Source organism: Somniosus microcephalus, chromosome 8, assembly GCF_052327205.1.
Source record: "Somniosus microcephalus isolate GS21.2 chromosome 8, FLI_Smic_1.0, whole genome shotgun sequence".
Lineage (NCBI taxonomy): Eukaryota > Metazoa > Chordata > Chondrichthyes > Squaliformes > Somniosidae > Somniosus > Somniosus microcephalus.
Genome location: NC_140994.1, coordinates 10833850 through 10854992, shown reverse-complemented (window position 1 = coordinate 10854992; position 21143 = coordinate 10833850). Strand labels below are relative to the sequence as shown.

At 46.2% G+C, this 21143-nt stretch overlaps 2 protein-coding genes across 3 annotated transcripts in view; one reads left to right on the top strand and one right to left on the bottom strand.

Moving 5' to 3' along the window:
- Positions 1 to 1804, bottom strand: part of ubtd1b (ubiquitin domain containing 1b) — a 108982-nt gene extending 107178 nt beyond the window's left edge. The window contains exon 1 of one of the 2 annotated variants that reach the window (XM_085994238.1): positions 1676 to 1804. In XM_085994238.1, coding sequence (XP_085850364.1) covers positions 1676 to 1790 — 115 coding nt within the window. In that variant the 5' untranslated portion in view covers positions 1791 to 1804. Of the gene's footprint in view, positions 1 to 1092 lie in introns of both variants that reach the window. The other variant, XM_085994239.1, reaches the window with a different exon arrangement.
- A 3567-nt stretch (positions 1805 to 5371) lies between these two features.
- mms19 (MMS19 homolog, cytosolic iron-sulfur assembly component) overlaps positions 5372 to 21143 on the top strand; it is an 82065-nt gene continuing 66293 nt past the window's right edge. The window contains exons 1-4 of the mRNA XM_085994236.1: positions 5372 to 5478; positions 14295 to 14343; positions 16267 to 16367; positions 18628 to 18713. Of these exons, the coding sequence (XP_085850362.1) occupies positions 5394 to 5478; positions 14295 to 14343; positions 16267 to 16367; positions 18628 to 18713 (321 nt within the window). The 5' untranslated portion in view covers positions 5372 to 5393. The remainder of the gene's footprint in view (positions 5479 to 14294; positions 14344 to 16266; positions 16368 to 18627; positions 18714 to 21143) is intronic.

Genomic DNA, 21143 nt, shown 5'->3' with positions numbered 1-21143 from the left:
TCCTGTTGGGATAAAAGAACCAGATTTAGTGTTAATACTGGAAGCCCATTCATATACGCCAGTCTCCTGCAATCTGACCTAAACAATGAGTTGACACAAATGTCAGCCATCCAGCTGACCAAAACAAAGAACTATTTAACTACTCTGGTTAATAAAGCATTAAATTCACTTCTTATTGAAGTAAAGAGATTTAAAAAAAAATGTTTTTGGCAAACAAGGCTGGCGTTAAATTTAACTCCACACGAAAAGAATATCATACTCCAGCTACAACAGCAGCTAAAAATTTTTAACCCTAACCGTTCAGGGTACGTAAAGCTTTCACTTGCACACCAAGAAACACAATTAGAATTCCAAAGACGACTCTTGTTTGAATTTGACTATTTTGGAGGGGCCAGATTTGTTGGTGCTCAGCCGAGCTGTGCAACAAAGATTGAATGCACACAGCGATAAAGCATTCTGATACCAGGTTAGCTGCTATCGCAAGATCTGCACACCAGTCTCTGTGCCCACCTGGGAGCTAAACTGGCCTTGATGGAAGCAAAATAAACCTTTGGAAACACAAACGTGTGTGTGTGTGTGTGTGGGGAAGAAGAATGCAAAAGGAAAAAAGGCTCAAGAAAAATGGCGCAATTAATTTACCCCACTTTAATTAGACTGACTAATAAGGATGGCTACAATAAAACCTCAAGCCCCCACCCTCACGGAAATTGCAATAGACACAATGATGCCAGGATCTGTGCAGACATAGACATAATCTAATATTAATACATTAGTTATTAGATGGGTCCTGCCATGTAAGAGACACTCAAAAGGAAGTCGTTTCCAAAAGCAGCCAGTTAATAGTTTTAAACATCGATTTTTTTTAAAATTAAGTCAGTAAAGCACCATTTGGATCCAGTAGATAGCAAATATAACTAACTTGGGAGCGAACAGAGCCATTGGAAAAAAAGAACTTCACATAGCTGGAACAAGCCGACTTACAAAAGGCTGGAACTAAAATTATCATCAAGGGGGGAAACAAAAATCGCGTGCCATTAAGATCGGTGTATACTATAATCATTTTACAGTTATCCCTCTCCTCTACTGCCTTACCTGTTTTTCTGCCATTGCCACTCCGTCTCCCGGAGCGATGCTGCTGATGCTGCTGCCGGCGCTGGGTGCCCACGCAGCCTCCCATCAAGGATGCCCTTGGCCCAGGTGCGTCTCACCCGCTTCACGGCAAGCCACCTGAACTGTGGCACAGACTGGCTGCCAACCCCCCGCCGCCCTTCATCAACTGGATTTGAGACACCCCCACCCTTCTCCTCTCCAAACTCCTGGAGAATGATATTGTCCTTTCTCTCTCCAGAAAGTTTAGAGGGAACTGTCCCAAGCTCAGTGGCAGTGCGGAAGCACAGCTCCCCTTCCCTCCCCCCCCCGATCCCCGGACACTCACTCTCACTGCCCAGGTAGCTGCCGTAACCAGGGGCAACCGCTCGCCCCTCACCCACTGGATCTGCTGAAAGAGATAACTGGACAGACGCCTCGGCCTCTCATCGCTTCACAATCCCGTTCATTAAAGCGAAAGAGAGACTACTCTTTTTTTTGAAGAAAAAACGTCGATTATATATTTTTTTAAAAGAGAAAGTTCCTTCACTCCATTTTAAACACACAACAACAACTAAAAAAAAGAGACCTGCCGAGCCGGCGCCACTCGACAACCTGCCACCCCACCTGGCACCTGAGCGACGTCGACCAGCCGTCCCCACGGCGCCTGCGCCAACTCGCCCGGCTCCGCCCCCACAGCGCATGCGCCCATTCGCCCGGCTCCGCCACCACGGCGCATGCGCCCATTCGCACGGCGCCGCCCCACGGCGCATGCGCCAGCTCGCCTGGCTCCGCCCCCACGGCGCATGCGCCAACTCGCTCGCTCGCACGGCTCCGCCCCCACAGCGCCTGCGCCAACTTCCGCGGCCAGGCGCATTCTGGGTCAGCCGGCCGCGACGTCATCCCAACTGACGCTCCGGGCCGCGACGTCATCCCAACTGACGCTCCGAGCCGCGGCGGGTTGATGCGCATACGCGCGACTTACCGGTGGGGGGAACTCTCCCCCCTCACTTCGACGTACGTGCTCTGCGTGCGTGCGTGACTACGTACCTCTCCCCCTCCCTTAGCAACCGAACGCTTGTTGTTGCTAAGGCGATTGTTCCAAGAGAAAAAAGACTTGCATTTCTCTAGAAAAAAAAGACTTGCATTTCTATAGCGGTTTTCACCACCTCAGGGCGTCCCAAAGCGCTTCACAGATAATGAAGTACTTTTGTTTTGAAGTGCAGTCACTGTTGTAATGTAGGTAAAGCGGCAGCCAATTTGCGCACAGCAAGCTCCCACAAACAGCAATGTGATAATCTGTTTTACTGATGTTGGTTGAGGGATAAATATTGGCCTCAGGACACCGGGGAGAGCCCCCCGCTCTTCTTCAAAATAGAGGCCGGGGATATTTTACGTCCACCTGAGAGGGCAGACGGGGCCTCGGTTTAACGTCTCATCTGAAAGGCGGCAACTTTGACAGTGCAGCGGATCCCTCAGCACTGCACTGGGAGTGTCAGCCTGGATTTTGTGCTCGAGTCTCTGGAGCGGGACTTGAACCCAGGCTCGAGGGGGCCGGATGGCCTACTCATAGAGTCATAATGGCACAGAAGGAGGCCATTCGGCCCATCGAGTCCGTGCCAGCTCTCTGTAGAGCAATCCAGTCAGTCCCATTCTCCCGCTCTATCCCCATAGCCCTGCAAGTTTATTTAGCTCAAGTGCCTATCCAGTCTCCCCTTGAAAACATTGAGTGTCTCCGCTTCCACCACTTCCGTCGGCAGCGAGTTCCAGGTCCTCATCACTCGCTGCGTAAGAAAGTTTTTCCTCACGTCTCCCCTGTATCTCTTGCCCAAAACCTTAAATCTGTGTCCCCCTAGTCCTTGTACCCTCAACTAGTGGGACAAGCTTTCCCCGTCTAGCCTATTCAAACCCGTCATAATCTTGTACACCTCTATCAAATCACCCCTCAACCTCCTTTGCTCTAATGAAAACAAATCCAACTTCTCCAACCTGTCCTTGTAGCTAAGATCCTCATCCCCGGAACCATTCTGGTAAATCTCCTCTGCAAGGGCCTTCACATCCTTCCTAAAGTGTGGTGACCAGAACTGGACGCAATGCATCACCTCACACTTCCCTGTATTAAATTCCATCTGCCACTTGGCTGCCCATTCTGCTAGCCTTTCTATGTCCTGTTGCAGTCGATTGGTATCATCCTCACTGTTTGCCACACCCCCAAGTTTGGTGTCATCGGCAAAATTAGAAATTCTACTCTGTATTCTAATATCCAGGTCATTTATATATATATCAAAAAAAGCAGTGGCCCCAGCACTGACCCTTGCGGAACACCACTGTCTACCATCCTCCAGTCTGAAAAACAGCCATTTACCACAACTCGCTGTTTTCTGTCCTTAAGCCAATTCCTTATCCAAGCTGCCACTGACCCACCTATTCCATGAGCCTCAATTATGTTAACCAGCCTTCTATATGGTACTTTGTCAAACACCTTCCGAAAATCCATGTAGACAACATCCATTGCATTCCCTTCATTATTCAATTAGATTAGTTAAATATGATCTGCCTTTTACAAATCCGTGTTGGCTCTCCTTAATTAGCTTAAACCCCTCCAAGCGCCCATTAATTTTTCCATGATTACTGTTTCTAAAACTTTACCCACCACTGATGTTAAACTGACTGGCCTGTAGTTACTAGGATTGTCCTTGCACCCTTTCTTGAACAATGTTGTCACATCTGCCACTTTCCAATCCTCAGGCACTTCCCCCGCATCTAGGGAAAATTGGAAAATTATGGCAAGCCCTTCCACTATCTCCTCCCCCAATTCCCTTAGCAACCTGGGATGCAAGCCATCTGGATCAGGCGACTTATTCATTCTAAGAAATCACACAACACCAGGTTATAGTCCAACAGCTTTATTTGAAATCACAAGCGCTCCGAAAGCTTGTGATTTCAAATAAAGCTGTTGGACTATAACCTGGTGTTGTGTGATTTCTTACATTTGTCCACCCCGGTCCAACTCCGGCATCTCCACACCATTATTCATTCTAAGCATACCCAGCTTTTCTAGTACATCCTGTCTATCAATTTTCACCCCTTCCATTGCTTCTACCTTTTCCACTTCCATCGATATTTTGTCAGCATCCACCTCCTTAGTAAACACCGATACAAGTACTCATTGTGTATTCTAGCCTTGCCCTGCGCCTTTAAGCATTTATCACCTTCTTTGTCCCTAATAGGCCCCACCCCACCCCACCTTCTTTGTCCCTAATAGGCCCCACCCCACCCCACCTCTTACTACCCGCTTACTGTTTACATGCCGGTAGAAGATTTTTGGGTTCCCTTTTATGTTAACCCTCCATGGCCTCGTCCCTCCCTATCTCTGTAATCTCCTCCAGCTCCACAACTCCCCACGATATCTGCACTCCTCTAATTCTGCCCTCTTGAGCATCCCTGAATTTAATCGCTCAACCTTTGGTGGCCGTGTGTTCTGTTGCCTGGGCCCTAAACTCTGGAATTTCCTGCCTAAACCTCTCCCCCTCGCTACCTCTCTTTCCTCCTTTAAGATGCTCCTTAAAACCTACCTCTTTGACCAAGCTTTTGGTCACCTGCCCTAATTTCCCCTTAAATAAAAATAGAAAATGCTGGAAATACTCAGCAGGTCAGGCAGCATCTGTGGAGAGAGAAACAGAATGCTGCCTGACCTGCTGAGTATTTCCAGCATTTTTTGTTTTTATTTCAGATTTCCAGCATCAGCAGTATTTTGCTAATTTTCCCCTTATGTGGCTCGGTGTCAAATTTTTTGTCTTATAATCACGCCTGTGCAGCACCTTGGGACGTTTTACTATGTTAAAGGCACTATATAAATACAAGTAACAACAGAAAATGCTGGAAAAACTCAGCAGGCCACATCCGTGGAGAGAAAATAGAGTCAATGTTTCGGGTGGAAACTCCTTTGTCAAGACTAAAGAAGCACAGGAAATGAAATTTAGTCTTGACAAAGGGTTTTCACCTGAAACGTTGACTCTATTTTCTCTCCACGGATGTTGCCTGGCCTGCTGAGTTTTTCCAGCATTTTCTGTTGTTATTTCGGATTTCCAGCATCTGCAGTATTTTGCTATCATATAAATACAAGTTATTGTTGTTGTTGTAAAGGCGTTCTGTAAATACAAGTTATTGTTGTTGTTGACTGAGGAGAGTGACCCTGATCATGTGACGGGGGGAGGGGGCGCGCGCCCGTCTCCGCTTTGCCTTCTATTTCCGCATCACGTGGCCGCCGCGGCTGGGAGTGCGCCTGCGCGCTGGGGCCAGTGAAGATGGCGGCCGGCGGCGGTGTGGTGGCTCTAGTGGAGGAGTTCGTCAGCGGGCAGCAGGACGGCGCGGCCCAGGACTTGGCCACAGGTAGGGATGGCGGGGGAAAAATCAAGAGCCGATTATCTATTGTCTTTGTCGGAGAAGAAGGAGGAGGAGGCTGCAGGTGGATGGCGAGGCGCCGCCTGGCCCTGTCACCCTGGCAACGGCTGCTGGCCTCCCCCCTGGACCAGGGCTCAGTGTGTGTGTGTGGGTCGGTCAGTCAAACACCTCGGTCTGGTTTGCGCTTATTTGTCTTGTCTCAATGTAATACACTGGGAGTGTCGGCCTAGATTTCTGTGCTCAAGTCTTGGGAGTGGGACTTGAACCCACAACCTTCTGACTCAGAGGCGAGAGTGCTGCCCACTGAGCCACAGAATGCCAACATTGGGAATCCAGCTTGCTAACTCGGCCCTCCAAATCAAATAACTTTGTCTTGTTTGTGCTTATACTTGATTCGCTGGTATGCTCTGCTTCAATGTATTGGTTTTAATAGGGAGGGCAGATCTTTTTTTAAATCTTGAAATGTCACATTGGTGGGTAAATCCGAATCAGATATCAAATCCTAATCCTTGAGATATCAGCAAATTGATGGGAATATATGGAAAAGAAAAGACTTGCATTTCTATGGTGCCTTTTGCATTCTCAGGAGGTCCCAATGAATTACTTTTGAAGTGTGGTCACTGTTGTAATGTAGGAAACACAGCAGCCAATTTGTGCACAGCAAGTTCCCACAAACAGCAATGAATGAAATGACCAGATCATCTGTTTTAGTGATGTTGATTGAGAGATAAATATTGGCCAGGACACAGGGGAGAATTCCCTGCTCCTCTTCGAAGTAGTACCGTGGGATCTTTTATGTGCACCCAAGAGAGCAGACGGGGCCTCTGTTTAACGTCTTATCTGAAAGACTGCACCTACGATAGTGCAGCACTGCATTGGACTGTCAGCCTAGATTTTTGTGCTCATGTCTCTGGAGTGGGACTTGAACCCACAACCTTCTAACTCAGAGGGCGAGTGATATCACTGAGCCAAGGCTGACACTTATGGATTTAAACTTTACGTGATGAAAGATTGGCTGATTCCAATTTTAGGTGCATTTACACAGCAAATCTAACAGTATTAAACTTGGGTATTTTATAACTGAAGTAAAATGGAGTGAGGAGCCCTCCTCCAGGGAATCTGTGGCTGCTTTGCCACTATGTACGGCATCAAGGAGCCCCAGTAAAACTGAAGTCAGTGGGAATCAAGGAGAAAACGCTCCAGTGGCTGGAGTCATACCTAGCACAAAGGAAGATGGTTGTGGTGATTGAAGGTCAATCATCACAGCCCCAGGACATCGCTGCAGGAGTTCCTCAGGGCAGTGTCCTAGGCCCAACCATCTTCAGCTGCTTCATCAATGACCTTTCCTCCAACATAAGGTCAGAAATGGGGATGTTCGCCAATGACTGCTCAGTGTTCAGCGCCATTCACAGCTCCTCCGATAATGAAGCAGTCAATGCCCGCATGCAACAAGAACTGGATGACGTTCAGGCTTGGGCGGGGGGGGGTCACCATTAACCAGAAACTTAATTGGACCGGCCACGCACATACTGTGGCAACAAGAGCAGGTCAGAGGCTAGGTATTCTGCGGTGAATGTCTCCCCTCAGCCTTTCCACCATCTACAAGGTACAAGTCAGGAGTGTGATGGAATACTCTCCATTTGCCTGGATGAGTGCAGCTGCAACGACACACAGAAAGCTCGACACCATCCAGGACAAAGCAGCCCGTTTGATTGGTACCCCGTCCACCACCTTAAACATTCACTCCCTCCACCACCAGCGCACCGTGGCTGCAGTGTGTACCATCTACAAGATGCACTGCAGCAACTCGCCAAGGCTTCTTCGGCAGCACCTCCCAAACCTGTGACCTCTTCCACCTAGAAGGACAAGGGCAACAGGCGCATGGGAACACCACCACCTCCAAGTTCCCCTCCAAGTCAGGATGGTGCATGACTTCATCGCCGCTGGGTCAAAATCCTGGAACTCCCTCCCTAACAGCACTGTGGGAGTACCTTCACCACACGGACTGTAGCGGTTCAAGAAGGTGGCTCACCACCACCTTCTCAAGGGCAATTAGGGATGGGCAATAAATGCCGGCCTTGCCAGCGACGCCCAGATCCCATAAGCAAATTCAAAAAAAATGTCCTGATCCTGGATTCAGGCTTCATTGAATTTACAACACACAACCAGGCCATTTGGCCCAACCAGTCCAAGTTGGCATTTACCCTCCATGTGAGCAAATAGCCCTAATCCTACTTACCCGCCTTGTTCCCTATCCCATCGCCCATCTATCCAATCTAATCTTGAATGTGATTTGGTTTCTGCCTCAACTACTAACCCTGGAAGTGAATTTCACAGCCACACAACTTTGTGTGAAGTAGCTTGTCCTGCCCTCAGTTTTAAATCTCTTGCATCTATTGCCCCTTATTCAAGACCCCTGAATTACTGTAAAAGTCTTCGATCTACCTTGTCCCATCCTTTCATAAATTTGAATACATCTATTATATTGCCCTGTAATTTTCATTGTTCTAACAAAAGTAGACCCAATTTTTCCAGTCTTCGTATTTGTATTGTCTCGTAACAGGTAGCATCCCAGTGAACCTGCGTTGTACCCATTCTGAAGCCTCAATATCCTTCCTATACAGTAATGTGGAGCCCAATATTGCATAGAGTACTCTAACTGAGTTCTCATTAAGGCTCTATACAGGCTCCGCAATACCTCTTGGCTTTTACATTCCATACCTTGTGATAAAACCTGGAATTCCATTAGCTTTCTTGACAGCTTCAGCAACCTGAGGTGTTGCCTTTAATGTCCTGTGAAGCTGTATGTCTAAAACTCTCCTCTAATCAGAGGATAATTGCTGCTGCTGTTTTTTTTTAGCAAATTGCATCAACTTAGACTGACATGAGATTCTGTCTAGCTCATTCCCCCATCTTCTCGATCTGCTCTTGTAGCTTCCTGTGGGCATGGTGCTCCAGCACTCAATGAAGAATGGCCACGTGGATGGCGACTGCTGTCCCAGGAGCTGTGTCCCATTAAGGGAGTAAACGCCTTCAGGAGAGCACAGAAAATTGGAGAGAAAGGAAAGTCTTTGTTGCTCCTAATGAGTGGCACTTGACAGCTCTGTGGCTGTTGTCACAATTTAGCTGGAAACATTAAAGATACCACTTTTTCAAATGTATTATCTTAATTGTGTACTAGTTTTATGCTTCAATATGCAATTTTGATGGAAATGTTTTCTGCAGCAAATGTTTAAAAAAAAAAAAAAGTTTAACTTTTGGTATTAAATTTTTGATTGGGTTCTCAAGAATGAGTATTTTATAAATCTACTTTACACGCAAGTGGAGAAGTTCAGCAATTTCACTGTCAAATTCAAGTGTGTAAGCAGTGAATTTATTTACTTGATTTATATATCTTTCCACATTACCCCACATCACCAAATAAAAGGCGGAAAGTAAGATGGGCAATCGATTTTAATGTGTCAAATAATCTTTCATTGAAATTGATTGTTGAAACTTGGCGCTTCTGGATGCAGCATAGACAATTGAATTGAGGAGGGATGTGCCTTTGCATTTAAGTTACATTATGTGCTTTACTGGAATGTTGCAGAGAGCAGTAATGCTGTATTGATTTGAAAATTATGGATTTGCTTAACTGGTGGTTAGTTGCTTATGGCTGGGAGTTTATAGTCCTGTAACACTGCATTCCTAGCACCAGTAGTGTGTTCATTAGAATAGAGTCGTGCTATTTCCCAGCAATTCAGTTACATTTCTTGATCTTGCACTGACAAATGTTGCAATTTTTTTTTTAGTGTGGGTGTCGTGATAAATCAATAAAACAATGTCATGGCATTTATTGATGTTTGCGGGGTGGTAGCGAGTTAGATCACAGACTAAATAAAAACTTTCTCCTGCCTCGGCAGTGTTTCTACAAAAAAGATTGTGAATCGGGCTTTTGTGGCCATTTTTCCCTGTCCGTTTATTCCCCTTCTACAACATTCCTGTAAGCACCGTCTCTTTGGACGGTAGTTCCAGGGTTGCACACTGCTCTTCAAGTCCTCGCTGTGAGTGTCATCCGGGTATGAACAGCAGGGTGGCCACATTTGCTTAATATACACATGCTTGATAGGGATCAACGGCAGCTCTCCTGGCTTATGTACCCACTCCCGTCCTTCCTAACTCGGGGCACTGAGGCTAATTGTGCCGGGGGAAGGCCCTGAGAATCATCAAAGGCGCGAGCCACCCCAGCCACAACCTCTTCACCCTGCTCCCGTCCGGTAAGAGATACCGAAGCATACGGTCTCGTACCAGCAGGTTTCGAAACAGCTTCTACCCCCCAGGCCATAAGACTCGTGAATGAATAATTTATTATTATTTATTATTGTTTTTATTTATTACTGTATTTCTATTAGTATTTTTATCATTGCTATGCCATATTTATTCCAATGTTGGGAGGACTTGTAAAAATCAATATTTCATTGTGCAGTACACACGTTTGCTGCATATATGACAAATAAAATTGAATTGAATTGAATTGCTGCACCTTCACAGTTGAGATCAGCCATGTGAGGTTGTTGGCTAGCACAGTGGGAGAATTCCCTGCTTTTGAATAGTGCCTTGGGATCTTTGACATGCATCTCGGACGAAGGTTGAGTTTAATGCCTCATCAGCCTCGATTGCAGTGTGTGCCTTCTGTTTCTAAAATTACAAAAACATTCAGAAGCCTGTGTTGTTTGAAAAGGTTTGAATTCAGCAGATTATATCTGTTCCTGCCCATCTGCATTCAGACCTTTCTTCATAGACAGCGGCAGACGCTTTTTAAAAAATTAGTTCACCGGATGTGGCCCTTGCTGGCAAGGGGCCAGCATTTATTGCCCAGCCCTAGTTGCCCTCGAAGGTGGTGATGAGCCGCCGCCTTGAACCGCTGCAGTCCGTGTGGTGAAGGTGCTCCCACAGTGCTGTTAGGTAGTGAGTGCCAGGATTTTGACCCAGCGACGATGAAGGAACGGTGATATCACAAAGAAAGACAGACTTGCATTTATATAGCGTCTTTCACAACCTCAAGATGTCGCAAAGCACTGTACAGCCAATGAAGTACTTTTGAAGTGTAGTCACTGTTGTAATGTAGGAAACGCAGCAGCCATTATGCGCACAGCAAGCTCCCACAAACAGCAATGTGATAATGACCAGATAATCTGTTTCTAATGATGTTGGTTGAGGGATAAATATTGGCCAGGAGAGGGGGAATTCCCGAATGAAGGCTCTCTTCTGATGGTGGGGACGTGCACAGGAGAATGAACGAATGAACCAACTTGCGTTGACATAGGAAGCCAGAGACAGGACTGAAGAGCACAGGCTGGGTTGTAGGGCTGGCGGAGGTTGCAGAGTTTGGCTCGGTGAGGTCATGGAGGGATTTGTAAATAAGGATGAGGATTTTGAACCCAGTGCATTGAAATCAAAATCACAACTTCTTCAACCCACCAAACGATGATTCACAAATACACGCCATGCTGCTTGTTACACAGCAGTCCACAGCTTTAAATTCTTACCCGGGCTGCTTGTATAGAATACCTTGTAAAACAAAACACAATTCTGGAGAAGCCAGACATTACAAGGACACAGCGTGTAACTAAGAGGTTTGTTGAGCTGGTGAGATGTACCTGCGACAGTGTTTTATTTAAAGTAAAACAGACAGTTATGATTCCACCCTCTGTATTCCAAGCGTGAAAAACGCCTTGGCCTCGATTCAGTTCACTTCTTTTATCAAAGATATTTATACAGGATGTCTTGCTGAAAGATGCAGCTCTTGCCACAAACCTACTTCCTTCCTGAGTACAGACAAGAGACGAAAGAAGAACAAACATGCATGTGTATAGCACCTTTCACATCCTCAAGGTCCCCCAAATCCCTTCACAGCCAACCAATTACTGGTAAATTGTAGTCACTGTTGCTTTATAGGCAAATGGAGCAGCATCCCATAAACCACAGTGAGACGAATGCCCAGCCATTCTGTGATGCTTTTTTAAAATTATTTATTCATGGGATGTGGCCTTTGCTGGCAAGACCAGCATTTATTGCTCATCCCCAGTTGCCCTTGAGAAGGTGGTGGTGAGCCACCGCCTTGAACCGCTGCAGTCCGTGTGGTGAAGGGACTCCCACAGTGCTGTTAGGGAGGGAGTTCCAGGATTTTGATCCGGCGACAATGAAGGAACGGCGATTTATTTCCAAATCAGGTTGGTGTGTGACTTGGAGGGGAACCTGGAGGTGGTGGTGATCCCATGCGCCTGCTCTCCTTGTCCTTCTAGGTTGTGGAAGTCGCGGGTTTGGGAGGTGCTGTCGAAGACATCAGGAGAACTCCCTGCTCTTCTTCAAATAGGCCATGGGATGAGTTCCATCCACCTGAACAGACAGCCGAGGTCTCGGCTTCACATCTCATCTAAAATGGGGCAACCTCTAACATAGCAGGACTCCCTCAGTGCTACGCTAATGTACCAGCCTGAATTAGGTGCTGAAGTCCTGGAGTGGGGCTTGAATCCACAACCTTCTGACTCGCAGGCAAGAGTGCTGCCCACTGAGCCAAGGCTGGCATTATATGGCACAATAAAGACAGCAACTAAATAATTAGTGTCACTGTTCTAACGTCACTTTCTTCTATGGCGATAAGAGCCTGGCGGAAGCTGCACACCGTTACGTGGGCACACAGGCTCTGAATCCGGTCCAGGCTGATCGATTAAAGTCACCTTTCTACCGACTGTAAAACGAGATTAAAACAGTCTCAACCCGTTTCCCAGCCCCGTGTCTTAATTAGCCTTCTGTGTCATTCAGGAGCAGGAGGGATAGGTTTAAAAATCTGGGTGATCCCCAGTTAAATTTGGCACTGAAGTGACAATGTTACTCGGTCTAGCGTGGCTGGTGTGAGAAATATCAAATTGGTGTTGTAAGGACTTTTCTCCCCATCTGTTTTGTGGATATGCTGCAAATTACATGCTGTCTAAGCACAGGAGAGCAAGCAGATGGATTCATCGTAGAGGTGACCTTCATTTTTTTTTGTCACGGTAATAAGGGCGGGGAGCCCTGACTGACGATGGAAATTGGCAAATAATCTAGAGTCCTCTTGTACTTATGCAATAGCGAAATACTGTGGATGCTGGAAATCCGAAATAACAACAGAAAACGCTGGAAAAACTCAGCAGGCCAGGCAGCATCCGTGAAGAGAGAAACCGAGTTAACGTTTCAGGTCGAAGTAGGAGTGCTGCAGCACCACAATGGCGGGAGGGTGTAATTGCAGCGTGACTCGTTTACATGGCCCGTTTCCATTATAAATGTGGACATCAGTGTTCCCTTTAAGCCACGTGGCCACGCCGTGTTCTGGAGCTCCCGCCGAGCCGGCTCACCAGCTTTTAAATGGGAAAAACTGCGCATGCATGGTATTTTGAATGGGCCACACAGCCCTTTCTGACGAAAGGTCTTCAACCTGAAACGTTAACTCTGTTTCTCTCTCCTCTTGGACTTAGTCTGTCACAGTGAGTGTTTAGCTTCTGATTGGGTATTATAATTAGGCCAATCAAATTGCCAGCATGTGGTGATAAGTGGCACATGATATTAGTAGATTTAAAGAAACCTTGTTTTCACTTCCTGTTGGCATTTTCTCGTTATAAATTCTTGTCTGCATTTAGAGTGGAAACTGCTCGTGTTAACATCTCGTGCTGTAATTGTACCCTCCCTTCAGTGGGAGTGCTGTAGCACCACAATGGCAGGAGGGTGTAATTGCAGCGTGACTCGTTTACATGGCCCGTTTCCATTATAAATGTGGACATCAGTGTTCCCTTTAAACCATGTGGCCGCGCAGTGTTCTGGAGCTCCCGCCGAGCCGGCTCACCAGCTTTTAAATGGGAAAAACCGCGCATGCACGGTATTTTGAATGGGCCACACTGCTCTTTAAAGGGGCCACGCACCCAAAAAGAAATTATAGGGAACAATGGTGAACATAGGAAAATATAAAACTACAGTTGGAATATACAACTTTAATTTGGAAGTCAATTTCGTCTGTAGGGCCTAGTCCAAATATTTCCGGCTTTTAACTGTACTTCACCTGAAGATTACACTTGATCGTGACTCCCTGCGTGGGACTCCACAGGAGACTGCCGAGTATTCTAAAAATCTTGTGGACAAGAAGTGTGCGTATACATAAACTTAACATCCTGTTGACTCAATTATTGGTCGTGCTTTTTACAGTTGCTATTTTCTAAGTTGAATGTTCTGTAATCAGTTATAATGAGAATTTGCTATGTAAACAGGTTCCAGTACTGCTGTAGTTGCTGACTACAGCCACTATGTGGTGCTGTAGCTGCACTGTTCGGCTGTATTTTCTGCTGAACTGTGTGCAATACCGCAAGAGTTTTAAGAGTCCAAATGAAATGCTAGCAGCCTGACCCCATGATGATGTCTCAAATGTGCTCCAGACCCAAGACTGTGAATGACGAGGGGAGAGGTGTGCTATGAGAGAACAGTCTGGATGCAAATTCATCGAGTGACTGAGAATTGCATTGTGTGGCGTCTCTTCCATTTTGCAATTTTCTGAAAATAAAAACCTGAAGGTGCTGGAAATACACAGCAGGTGGGACAGCATCTGAAATAAAAGCTAGCTGATTAGCGTGGGCACATTGGGAACATTTCCTGCACGCTCTGCACTTCGAAATCCTCTGATAACCCTGAAAGAGGGTAGAATAATGGAATTAATTCACGGCTCTAAAATAAAGTTGTACGGGAATTGGGAGTCTGGTATGCATTGTATGGAATATTCACTGTATTCTGTTTTCCTTTAGGTGTCGTTGATGGGAAGTGCACGGCACTGGAAATTGTGGAAGCGTTGGGGTAATGCAGACTTCATCCTTTTTTTCCCAGTGTCTTAATTAACCTTCTCTTTGCTCTGGGAGCGGGAGAGACCTGTTCAAAAAACACTGACTGATCCCCAGTTGTGCTTTGTTGCTGTGTGACTTTCTCCCCTCCTCCCCAGAAAGCACTGACTCGTTGGTGGGATATGGGTTCCCTGGGCACGGCTGACTTCATTTGCTTCATGCAAGTGACCAGTCTTCATGATATCAGCGTAGACGGTGACTGGCGTCTGGCTGTGGGGTGATTCACAGCTGAGCTCGATCCTATCCTACTTTTAACAGCAGTCACTGGATAGTGGATCAGTCGGAACCTGGACTGATTTTATGTTCCCTCTATTGCAGGGGCAGTAATTTGTCATTTTTAAATTGACGGGAACGGTAGCGTAGTGGTTATGTTACTGGACTAGTAATCCAAAGGCTTGAACTAATGATCGGGAGACATGAGCACAATCCAGCCACGGCAGCTGGGGAATTTAAATTCAGTTAATTAAATAAATCTGGAATAAAAAGCTAGTATCAGTAATGGTGACCATGAAACTACTGGAAGGAAATCTGCTGTCCTTACCCAGTCTGGCCTTTGTGTGATTCCAGACCCATAGCAATGTGATTGACTCTTAGCTGCCCTCTGAAATGGCTGAGCAAGTTGTATCAAACCACGACAAGAAACCTTCACCACACGGACTGCAGCGGTACAAGAAGGCGGCTCACCACCACCTTCTCGAGGGCAGTTAGTGATGGGCAATAAATGCTGGCCTTGCCAGCGATGCCCACATTGCATGAATGAATAATTTTAAAAATGGAGTTCCGCTAACAGCAAAAAACCAGGAATTATTCTTGAAACTTTTCCATGCTTTGAGCTTAAATGTTCACTCTGAAGGTTATAATGTTGAACCTTTAAGCTTTATTAGCTGTTTGTTTTTGTGCTGACTCTTTTGAAAATACAGAATTGTGTTTTGATGAGCTACATCCCCCAGTATTTAATAAGGAATTTACATTTCTGATGTACAGTAAAAGCAGTTTATAGAGCACTGATCCATGCTGAGCTGAGTTTGGTTGCCTGTTTGTTGACGTCGGCCGTTATTACTTGTTGAGTATTAAATTTCCACCATGTGCACAACAGAGGGTTGTTCAGCTCTACGTTATAATGCAAATGAGCAATTCTGTGGGTAACTTGCACAAAGGTTGTAAATGTGTACATAGGAATAGGAGGCGGCCATTAGCTCCTCAAGCCTATTCCTTCACTCAATTAGATCATGGCTGATCCGTACCTCGACTCAATTTATCCATCTTCGTTTCACATCCCCTGATCCCCTTACCCAACCAAAATCTATCGATCTGTCTTGAAAATTTCAATTTACTCTCCGCATCCACAACCTTTTAGGGGAGTGAATTCCAGATTTCCACTACCCCTTGTGTGAAGAAGTGCTTCCTGATTTCACTCCTAAACGGCCGAGCTCTAATTTTAAGATTGTGCCCCCCCTCCTTGTTGTGGATACCCCCGCCAGAGGAAATAGTTTCTCTCTCTCTCTACCCGATCAAATCCCTAAACACTCCGATCAGATCACCCTTCAATATCGTATACCTTCTGGTTGGGATCCAGTGACTCCTGTTGACGCTGGGTGAGATTGGAGTGGGTTTGCCTATGGTGCCCTTGAGGTACAGTAGTGCTGATACTGTCTGGCTGTGGTACTAGTGCTGCCTGCGGAAATGTATTTTAGAAAGAGTCAGCATCTTGGGGAGAGGCTGGGAGGAAAGTTACCCCACACCTGGGATACCGCTCAGAGTTGGTACTTATCCCCTTACTTAATATTCCAGCAGTTGTGAAGTGAATGGACCAGAACATTAGCTGGGTGCATTCTAATTGTACTCTTTTTTTTTTTTTTAAATATGTTTTGATTTTCAGAACATGTTTAACAAATTCTGAGCCAAGAACGAGAGGCCGAGGGGTACAGCTCCTCTCTCAGGTTCTGCTGCTGTCTTATTCTTCTCTCAAACAAAAAGAAGGTAAGCGTTGTTTGCACAGGTCGGGAAGATGCTAAATTAAATGTTTCTAAATATAATACGTAGATATGGTGATGAAGTTCATGTTGTGGATTTACAACCAGCCAGTATCGCCTTTAAAATGGACGAGGTGGTGAAGGGAAGTTACTGTGCACGACATGAGGTTACCTACACATTGTGGGTAGGGGGAGTGTGGGAAGTTAGCATATACAATGTGGGTAGGGGAAGTATTAGTTCTCTTAGTCTGTAGGTCTCATTACCACAACAGACACTACCTTTACCCAAATCATTGAGTGTTTTTTGGTTTGGTTGGATTTGGAGCAAAGTGACCTTTCTCTCCTGAGCGTTTCTGATAACAATACGCACTCTGTTTTACTGAGTAATTTAACTCAAACGAGCATTCGGAGCAACAATGGGAGTGAATGGCCTGTCTTTGTTGAACTTGGAAATGAAACATTTGGCGCATGTTTCTCGGCTGTAGTGAAAGGGCCATCTGTCATCATGACTTTGCAGAACAAACAGAGCTGAGCTTACAGGGGGCGGAGTATCCAGAGGGAGAAATCTGTGTGGGGATAATATACACACGGCCCAATCTCCTGTGGCGTTGCTCACATTGAGTCGGAGGTTACGCCGTTTTATAACGGTGTCATCAACAAAGGGTGACGGGAAAGTGTCACAAGAAGTAAGTGTGATAATGACTATGTGCAAAAGATATATACACCCCACTTTTTTTTGTGGGGGGGTGGGTGGAATTAATTTCACGCTCTGGTGGAGAACATCCATTTCTGGACTCTATCCTGCCGTCTGCCCCAGTCGTGTCACTCGTGGGGAGAAAGTGTCTGCATTTCGGAGAGGTTCTATTTGTTTTAACTGGGTTTGCAACTTGACATCAGCCCGTTCCAGAGTTAAAGAAAGAAAGACTTGCATTTCTACAGCACCTTTCACGACCACCGGACGTCACAAGCACTTTACAGCCAAAGAAATACTTTTTGAAGTGTAGTCACTGTTGTAATGTAGGAAACGCAGCAGCCACTTTGCACACAGCAAGCTCCCACAAACAGCAATGTGATAATGACCAGATAATCTGTTTGTGATGTTGGTTGAGGGATAAATATTGGCCCCAGGACACCGGGGAGAACTCCCCTGCTCTTCTCCGAAAAAGTGCTATGGGATCTTTTACGCCCACCTGAGAGAGCAGACGGGGCCTCGGTTTAACGTCCCATCCGAAAAACGACATCTCTGACAGTGCAGCGCTCCCTCAGCACTGCACTGGGAGCGTCGGCCTGGATTTTTGTGCTCAAGTCTCTGGAGTGAGACACAACTCACGACCTTCTGACTCGGAGGCGAGAGAGTGCGGCCCACTGAGCCACTGGCTGACACTCCAACTGCAGGAAAGCAACTGAACTTTCCTTCCCCTTTAGCTTAATTATTGTATTCTTAAAGGCAAGGTGCTTGCCACAGAATTGCCCCATAATATATTCCACTGCTCGCTTGAGACTCCTGGTTGCTATATTTTATGTTTTTAGAGACGATTCATCCTGGGAGCAGCCGCTTTGTGTCGGCAGTGCTGTCCTTTGCATCATCCAAAGGATTGGACCTTCCAACAGTGCATCTCTCCCATGGCATTAAACTGGACTGTCAGGCTGGATCACACACTCCTGGAAGTCCTGGAGTGAAGTTGCACACTCACATTTCCCAGCCAAGCCAAACCGACAATGATTCTGCACAAGTAGATGAGGGTAAGGGATGTTGTAAGTTATGTCATGACTTTACTTGAAGTTTGTTTTGATATTTATCAGTCATTTGAACAGGTTCTTGAGTCACCGATCTGGTATATTGGTCACATCAGGATCTTGTGGGTACATACCATTCCATTGCAGACATAAGGGTATGGTGCTGTAGTGGTAATGGAACTGGATTAGCAATTCAGAAGTTGACGGCTCTGATCCCACCATGGTATGTTGTGAAACTGAAGTGTGAATTTCCAGACCAGTTGCCAGAAAAACTGACCGTGAAAGCTGCCAGATTGTTTAAAAAAAAAAACAGCTGGTTCAGTAATGTCCTGCAGCCTCTACCCAGCCTACATGTGATTGTGGTTCCTACACAATGTGGTTGAATCTCAGTGCCCTTTGACGTGCAAACCACTATGTTGTACCACCTTGGACAGCTAGAGATCATACGTGCAGCCCTGCCAGTGTCGTCCACACCTCAAAACAAATTGTAAAGAAATTATTATAACTTTAAACCTTTTTTTGTCTTTTAGTGGAGGTGCTGGCTGTCTTCTATATAGATCGATTGAAGGATCATCACCTCATCACACCTCATGTACTGCAAGGGTTGAAAGCCCTGGTAAGGATATTTTCTGTTTGTTTATTTTGCGCTCGTTAAGGTGAAGATTGTCACTGTTGCAAATGCTTTTCCATTTTTTTCCCCCCACCAAGTGTCATTTATCAAACATCCCAGATCAGGTACAGCAAAAGTTAGAAGCAACTTCGAGTTCCCTCTCCTCTTGTCCCGACACTGTGCCTCAGCCACGACCTCAGAAGAGCAGCCCTTGCTGCAGCATTGAGACATTTCCAGTGCCACGCGAGTGAGACTGATGCTTTTTTAAAATTTGTTCATGGGATGTGGGTGGCGCTTTAAAGGCCGGCATTTATTGCCCATCCCTAATCGCCCTCGAGAAGGTGGTGGTGAGCCGCCTTCTTGAACCGCTGCAGTCCATGTGGTGAAGGTGCTCCCAACAGCGCTGTTAGGGAGGGAGTTCCAGGATTTTGACCCAGCAACGATGAAGGAACGGTGATATATTTCCAAGTCAGGATGGTGTGTGATTTGGAGGGGAACTTGGAGGTGGTGGTGTTCCCATGTGCCTGCTGCCCTTGTCCTTCTAGGTGGTAGAGGTCGCGGGTTTGGGAGGTGCCGCCGAAAAAGCCTTGGCGAGTTGCTGCAGTGCATCTTGTAGATGGTATACACTGCAGCCATGGTACGCCGGTGGTGGAGGGAGTGAATGTTTAGGGTGGTGGATGGGGTACCAATCAAGTGGGCTGCTTTGTCCTGATGGTGTCGAGCTTCTTGAGTGTTGTTGGAGCTGCACTCATCCAGGCAAGTGGAGCGTATTCCATCACACTCCTGACTTGTGCCTTATAGATGGTGGAAAGGCTTTGGAGCAATGTTTCCCACTAATACTTTTTTGGGTGTATGGCCCCTTTAAGAGGCTCCGCGGCCCATTCACAGTTTCACGCATGCACGAAACTTAACATTGGAAAAGCCGGTCCCGGGCTGCGTGGGACCAGCAGAGAGCTACATGGTCACTTATCTTGGAGGGAACGTTGGTCAGAAGGTGAATCATTTGCCGCAGAATACCCAGCCTCTGATCTGTTTTTGTAGCCACAGTGTTTGTAGCTGGTCCAGTTTAGTTTCTGGTCAATGGTGACTCCAGGATGTTGACGGTGGGGGAATTGACAATGGTAATGCCGTTGAAACAGAACAGAGAGAGGAAAGTGTGTTAAACGTAACGGTGGTGCAGCTTGCTGATCAGTGTAGTGATCTGTGGATGAAACCGTCAGCACCATGTTTAGAGTTTACTACATACCAGTGGTCACTAGACTTCAAAGTCATTCATTGGTTTTGGGGCCTCCTGAGGGCATGAAAGGTACGATATATAAATGCAAATTCCTTTGTCTTCCAACTGCAGTTAAAGTGGCAAGAAGATGCAGGATTACCAGAGAGAGAGCGCGCAATTCAAAAATAGGCCATATTGTTGCTGTACAAGACATTGGTCAGACCCCATCTGGAGTGCTGTGTACTGTTCTGGTCACCTAGTTGCATAGAGGACATCCTTCCATTTAGTCAGGGAATCTAGAACAAGGGGACCAAAGCTTAGAATTCAAGCTGAACCAGTTAAAAGTGAATTCGGGGACAAACTACTTGACACAAAGGATTGTGAGAACATGCTGCCCCAGAAGGCCATAGATGTCAAGACAATCGAAGTGCTTCAAAGAGAGAGAGAATTAGTGGGGAAGTAAGAGTGTGAAGGGATATGGAGAAAGGGCAGGGGAATTGGGATCAAGAAGATTGAACTACCATGGTTAGCAAACGGAAGAGCAGGCTTGACCGCAGAAAGGCCCTGTTCCTTTGTTCCTTCCTTTGGGAGAGTACAGAGTGGAGCAGTGGAAATGATTCTGAGTGACAAAGATAAATTACGAGGAAAGGTTAAAGTTATTGGGTCTGTCTACATTTAAAAAATACAGCAGACTTCAAGGTGACCTAATCGAAGTTTACAAGATTACGAAGGGAATTGGTAAAATTGATCCTGGCAAATCATTCGCAATGTGAAGGGGTCAAATCCCAGGGGACATGTTCAAACCGAGGAAGTCGGGGAGTAAGAAGATAAGTTGGTGTGTAATTCTTTTTCCCCAAAGGGTAATAGTTGTGGAACAAGCTACCAAGGAAGGACAATGATGCAGACAGTGTGAATGGGTGAAGATGCAGCTGGATGGGTTTCTGGAGAAGGGAACGAGGGACATGATGAGAAGGCGGGTAGATGGAATGATCGCTGAAACAGGAACAGGCTTGTTGGGTGTAAATAGCCTTTTCCTATTCGTAAAAATTCTTCTGTCCCTACATCATCTAATGTCGCAGGGACTGGTGACTGTTGGAGTGCCGGCTGGCAGCCTTTTCAATTGGAGATGCTGGTTCCAGGGCTCCGAAGCAGTGAGTGACTTTACCAGCTGGGGCACGTCTCCAATTGCATGATTCCTTCTTGCAGAGAAAATGACATTC